Below are 6,603 nucleotides of genomic sequence, written 5' to 3'. Positions count from 1 at the left end.
TTAGATTGCTGAGGACAGCAATCTAGTAAGTGGAGGTAAGTGTAAGGGCTTTGTAGCTATACCATGCCGTTGCTACCGAATGCACCTATATAGGGAGTAGTAGTGACTCAAAGCTCTACCTTGTTTTCACTCTACGTATGATTCCCTATACCCAGTGGTGAATCCTCTTATGTGCGGCATCACTAGGGTATAGTCCTGGGATGTGTCTATGTTGTCCCGCTTTTTGGATTGAATAATACAAGAGTATACCTTAAGTTCATATATCGTGTTACCTTTCTGTGCCGTGTTGAGTGAGTAACGAGTGTTGGTTTATCACATGGTACTCACACCTTCAAACAATAAAAAAAAAACAAAGGAATAATGGCTAGCAAAATTTGGCGGATGGCTTTCGCACGGGTATCATGATATCGTCGCCGTCCGCCTCCTCCTCCTTTTCTGTGAATTGCGGACCGAACAAACTACAGACGCAGGAGGAGCAGACCGAGCCGAAGCTCCATCGCTCATCTGTACAAGGACTCGGGAGCTTATCAAGCTTCCATTGCTCCGGTACTGACAACTCTAGAGTAAGTTATTCACCGTCTCACAATAAGTGCTGGACAAAATCCGACTATAATTCCCTCTTTGTGAATTACGATAACATCATAACCTCCTGCTACACATAGCTAGGTACGGTTGGGGGCATGCAGGAGCCAACTTGGCGTGGGGGGCAGCAGCCCCCTGCCCCGATTGCACCTGGCTAGATATGTGGTTGCTCCTCAGCATAACCTTATGATGTTGAAAACTATAGGGGAAAGTCCAAGACTGGAAGCCTGCTTCCCCCAATTGCACCTAGCTAGGTGTGCGGTGCCTCCCGAGCATAAGCTCGTGATGTTGAACACTACAGGCGAAAACAAGGGAAAATAAAAACTTAATCGTGTTTCTTTGTGAATGACATGCCTGATTACCAGCTTTATGAGATTGTGGTTGTATGTATTGAATTGCATGCGCAGAACAGCCCAGAGTTGAAGAACAAGCTCGCCAAACAATCTTCATGGATCAACAGTGCTTGCTTAGTTCCAGAAGAAGTAACAATTCGACAAGAACAAGTGCTAGTAAAAGAAGAAGCACAAAAAGGAGGAAGAGAAGAAGAAGAAGAGTCCCCTCTAGCCAAAATAAAGATGGAGGAGATCCATAGCAAAGTGACACAGGATGTAACAGGGGAAGCAAAAGATGAGACTCACATTACCGATCCACAGAATGTGCAACATGGTAATCGTCAACAGCACACACTTTTAGCCCTACTGAAGACTTGTGCCACAAGCAAAGACTTGCACAGAGGCAGCAGGATACATGCTGCAATTGTCAAAGCAGGGTTGCTTGAAAAGAACACTTTTCTTGGCAGCTCCCTAGTTAGTATGTATGCTAAATGTGGGTTCCTAACGAAAGCACAGGAAGTTTTTGACACAATGGCAGTTCGTGATGTGATATCCTGGAATGCCTTGATCGCAGGATATGCTCAACATGGGCATGGCCAGCAAGCTATACAGCTCTTTGAACGGATGCAACTGGATGGCCTCTTGCCAAATGCAGTCACATATGTTTGCATGTCAAAAGCTTGTGGTAGCATAGGTGCTGCAGAAAAGGGCAGGGAGATACATGCTGAAATTGTCAAAAAGGGGCTGCTGAGGAATAGCATTATCCTTGGCAATGCGTTAGTAGATATGTATGCCAAATGCAACTTGCTTGAAAAGGCACAAGAAGTGTTTGACATTCTTCCAGCTCGTGATGCCATATCATGGAGTGTTCTAATAGGAGGATATGCTCAATACGGGCATGGTGAGCAAGCTTTGAAGTGTTTTGAGCAGATGCAACTTGAGGGGCTCTCTCCAGATGCAATCACCTTTGTTTCTATCCTTAAAGCCTGTGGCAGAACAGGAGCTGTAGGCAAAGGGCAACAAATACACGATGAGATTGTTAGAAGGGGGTTTCTGGAAAAAGATACTATTGTTGGCAACGCATTGGTAGACATGTATGCCAAGTGTGGCCTGTTGGGAAAAGCACAAGAAGTGTTTGACAAACTTCTGGTCCTCAATGTAGTATCATGGAGTGCCCTGATCGCAGGATATGCTCAACAAGGCTATGGCGAGCAAGCACTAAAGTGCTATGAACACATGCAACTCAAGGGTGTGTCTCCAGATGCAGCCACCTTTGCTTGCATCTTGAAAATTTGTGGCACCCTAGGAACTCCAGACAAGGGCAAAGAAATACATGCCGAGATCATTAGAGGAGGTCTGCTGACTAAAGATATTGTTGTTGGCACAGCATTGGTAGATATGTACTCCAAATGTGGGCTACTTGCAGAAGCTCAGCAAGTGTTTGATGAACTTCCAGTTCGAAATGTCATTTCATGGACTGCACTAATGGCAGGATATGTCCAACATGGGCATGGTGAGAAAGCACTAAAGTGTTTTGAAAGCATGCAGCATGAGGATCTCTCTCCAAATGCAATCACCTATGTTTGTGTGTTGCAAGCATGTGGCAGGATAGGAGCAGTCAAAAGAGGTAAAGAAATACATGCTGAGATTGTTAGAAAAGAGTTGCTGGAAACAGATGTTGCTGTTGGCACTGCATTGGTAGACATGTATGCAAAGTGTGGGCTGCTTGCAAAAGCACAGGGTGTGTTTGACGAGCTGCCAAGGCAGGATGTCGTAACATGGAGTGTCCTAATGGCAGGGTATGCCCTACTTGGAAAAGTTGAACATGTTTTCCAGGTGTTTGACAAAATGATTCGAAAAGGTTTGAAGCCAGATATGATTACATTTACCATTGTGCTCAATGCATGTGGTCATACAGGTCTGTTGGATAAAGGGCAGATGTACTTTGAGAGTATGAGGTTAACCTATGGTGTCTCTGCAACTTTAGAGCACTACACTTGCATGGTGGACCTCTTTGCCCGTGCAGGACATCTAAGCAAGGCGTTGGCAGTGATCAAGAACATGCCTTTTTCTGCTGATCTTAGAGTATGGCTCACTATGTTGGGTGCTTGTAGAAAGTGGGGTAATGTGAAGCTTGGTAGACTAGCCTTTGAACACGCTGTGCAATTGGGTAAAAGGGAGGCCGCAGTTTATATATGTATGAATAACATCTATGCTGCTGCTGGCAAGCAACAGGAAGCAGATAAGATTGAATCTATGAGAGTGAAAAATCAAGCATGGAAAAAGTCAGAACACTGCTGGTGGACTGATGTAACTGGAAATGTTCATTTGATTTCTGCCGGTGATAGAAAGCATTCAGAAAGGGAACGTATCAATGCAAAACTAGAATCTCTAGCTCTTAAAATGTCACAGGAAGGAAATTCTCATCGTGCATCATGGAACATATTGAATGGTGAAAAAAATAATGCACTATGTGAGCATAGTGAGATGCTGGGCATCGCTTATGCCCTTATCAATACATCCAAGGGAACACCTATACATCTTATTAAAAATAGTCAAATTTGTGATGACTGTCACTCTGCTACATCACTTATATCCAGAACAGAGAAATGTAAAATTTTTGTCAGAGATGCTGAACGGTTTCATGTCTTTGAGAATGGAAAGTGTACATGTGGGGATTGTCGGTAATGCTGGAACATGTGTATCCCACCACAAATGTTGATGCCAAGGCACACTTTGAAAGGACCTACACATGTCTTGGGACATATTTATGGCTTTTTCATATAGAGAAAAAGAAGAAACACAGACCTTGCTTCATGCACCTGGGAGAAAGTTGGACTGCTGCAGAAAAAATAACCGTGCTGATCAAATGGTCCTAGCTGTGTGCTTCTCTTGCTAATGGCACTACATAAAGTACAGTCATGGGTGCAAAGGATTTGAAAGGTTGGAAATGCCAGAATTTGGATTTCTTATATTGAACTCAAGACTTTTAACATCCAATCCGAGAGCTGAGCCCGTGGGAGGAATACGTAGGGCAACTTGGGAGTAAAGAATGTGGTCTTTAAGGACTTGCTAAAGTGCTCACATGCTTAGTGGAGCTAAAGGGAAAGCTGGCAATGGAGGCGGTTGCAGCTAATAAGATGATTGAAGATGAAGTCAAGTAAATGACAACCAAAGGGCAAGAGGAGGTATGGAAGGAAATCAAAACAGAAAAGGAAGGAGAGGCAGACAGGCAAGGTGTGGCAGCACACTATCTTTTTGGTAGTTAATGAAGCTACATTGCAAAAGAATATTGCATTCCATGCATGTTCAGGAGGCCTCCTTGACGTGTGGTGTGAACAAACATGAGAGGGATCAGATAAGGAAGACTGCCAAGAATGACCACAGTCGTAGAAGCTAGAGCCAAACTAAGACCAATATTGGAAGAACAAGAGTTCGATTGAAATGGTACTATGAAAAATCACCAAGCAAGGAGATAATCAAACAACTATGGTGTTTGGAGACATGCAATATAAAGTTGTAGAATTAAAGCTATTAAAATATTTCATAGAAACCAAAATGTGAATCATAGAACTACACCAACACGACCCAAAGCACAACTAGGTGAAACCACCAAGATGAAGTTGGCTAGAAAAGAGGAGAAATGGGCTGTTTATCAAGGTGGCAAAGACATCATAGAGGAGTTCAAAAAGCCAAAACATTGAGTTGCTTTAGGATCAAGATGTAAATAGTAAATTTTTTAGCTTTAATAGTTGGCTATTTTTAATATCAATGGCACCTTGAAGTGGATTATTTTAAGATATTGATGCATGTCTCTTTGTCTTATATGCCTTTTAAAGGTATCTTAAAGGATGTTGATGCCACACACACACACACACACACACACACACACACACACACACACACACACACACGTGACAATTCGTGTGGTATTAATGAATCAATGTGGAATTGGTCTTATCCCCAAAATGTGAGAACCCTTATAGAAAAATTTGGGGTCCCTATTCGATCATCAAGACATTTTGTTATCTTTCATCATCCTTACTTGGAACAAGCTTTCTCACTTGCAAAGAGAAGTAATCAACTTGCAAAATCACTCAACCTAGATTACCCCACACAAGGGGAGCTAGAGTGCTCTAGCTGAAAGATGAAAGCGATAAGAGTGGTCCCAAAGCTTGGCATCTCTTGTGGTAAAATTAAAAGATTACTAGAGTTATTATTCAAGTTAGAGTATAAAGTAGTTGAAACTCAAAGTGTAAGTTGTGAGTAGTTAACTTGCCCTTGCATTTGTTCTTCATAGATTAGTATAGCCTTTCTTGCTTATTAAATCACAAGTTGCTCTCAACAATTGTGATTAATAGTTTTCAAAATCGACCACCTTTTTTATGAAGGGTAAGTTTTTGCAAGATCTCTTCAAAAAGCACTTATACACAAACCAAGATTGCTACATATAACAAACTCCATGTTCTTTAGAAAGCGACAGTCGCACATACTTACACAACCTTAGTGTGCTACACGCAACCCTTAGAGAAGTTTGTGCTACAGAAAGAAGCTTCAAGTTGTAGCCAGTGTTAAATACTTAACCCTACGTGATGCTATATTGCCTAGTTCCTTCTTGTGCATAGAAGAGTCCATGACAAACTAAAAGAGGCGAGATACTTGTGATGCATGACAATTGAACCCTTGCTACCATTGATAGACTTGTCCATGTCTTGCACAAGTTATATAATGTCCTGCTTATCTAAAGAGCTAGGAGTTAATCATAGATAAAATTACCTCAATTGAGGTGATTGTGTTGACTTGCCCTTCTTCATCTGATTCACATTTAGTGGTGAATTCTAAAGCTTTACCAAATAGTATCATAAAAATTTACCTTTGATCTTCCTTATGTGCAAAGATTTGTTCGAGAACCAAAAACTTATCTAGTTTCTCAACTTCAAGATGAACCTAATTAGGCATATATCCTTGGAAGGGTCTTGGAAGACTGAGATGAAAGGCATTATGGGTCCTCTAATGATCTAGTGTCTTTAAATTTTATGGCATATCATTGATGTTTTCTATCACTTGAAAAGGCCCATAATGTCTCACCTTAACTTAGGGAAAACACACTCTTTACCCTTAATCTTTTTAAGCCTAGCCATCCAAACTCAAAACAACCTAATCACCTATACAAACTTTAGCTTTTCACCATGATGGTCAATAAATTTTTTGCTTTTCTTATGACTTTTGGAGAGCTAGTGTAACCTTCTTGTAAGCTTAATTCCACATACTCATTTGCCTCAAAGATATTGTCATTAGTATATAAGATAGATGAACTGTTCTTTTTGCCTTCAACTATCTTAAAATATGGGGCTTGCCCAAAGCTTAATAATAATGGACTTTGGATTTACACATATTCTTTCATGTGTTTTCTCTATGCTTGAGATTAGACCATCTCTCACTTATTCTACTCATATTCTAGCTCCGAGCTACCAATCCTCTCTCTAAATATCCCATGAAAGTAAAGAAACAAGGAAGAACTCAAAGTTTATAATAGGATCACATAATACTCACCTTCTTATTGTGGTCCAAAGTTGAAAGGGTTGGTAGACAGTCTCATAATTTGAATATATGATCCCCATGGACAAGCTCTAAATTTGCCATTGCCATGCTCTACTCCATACCACCAAGAGGGTGTATATGAAGAAAA

General features: G+C 41.1%; 1 protein-coding gene across 2 annotated transcripts; it reads left to right on the top strand.

Annotated features, from left to right (window-relative positions):
- The first annotated feature begins 360 nt into the window (after positions 1-360).
- LOC148035715 (pentatricopeptide repeat-containing protein At1g15510, chloroplastic-like) lies at positions 361-4,704 on the top strand. Of its 2 annotated transcripts, none has more exons than XM_087677718.1 (2): positions 361-563; positions 990-4,704. In XM_087677718.1, the coding sequence occupies exons 1-2, from the start codon at positions 402-404 to the stop codon at positions 3,600-3,602; spliced, it is 2,775 nt and encodes a 924-aa protein (XP_087533844.1). In that variant the 5' UTR covers positions 361-401; the 3' UTR covers positions 3,603-4,704. The 2 variants fall into 2 exon arrangements, with proteins under 2 accessions (XP_087533844.1, XP_087533845.1); XM_087677719.1 differs by having other exon boundaries at positions 426-563; positions 995-4,704.
- Positions 4,705-6,603: the final 1,899 nt, after the last annotated feature.

This window comes from Lygodium microphyllum, chromosome 5 (assembly GCF_053477565.2).
Source record: "Lygodium microphyllum isolate KBCC chromosome 5, Lygodium_microphyllum_v1.1.10, whole genome shotgun sequence".
In the NCBI taxonomy this organism is placed as follows: domain Eukaryota; kingdom Viridiplantae; phylum Streptophyta; class Polypodiopsida; order Schizaeales; family Lygodiaceae; genus Lygodium; species Lygodium microphyllum.
The sequence above is the reverse complement of the archived record's forward strand: the minus strand, read 5'-3'. Positions and strand labels throughout refer to the sequence as shown.

Bases quoted from the DNA above. Each gene is read 5' to 3' on its own strand.
- LOC148035715 (XM_087677718.1), top strand. From the start codon at position 402: ATGATATCGTCGCCGTCCGCCTCCTCCTCCTTTTCTGTGAATTGCGGA. The intron at 564-989 runs GTAAGTTATTCA...TTGCATGCGCAG, and splicing joins CCGGTACTGACAACTCTAGA to AACAGCCCAGAGTTGAAGAA.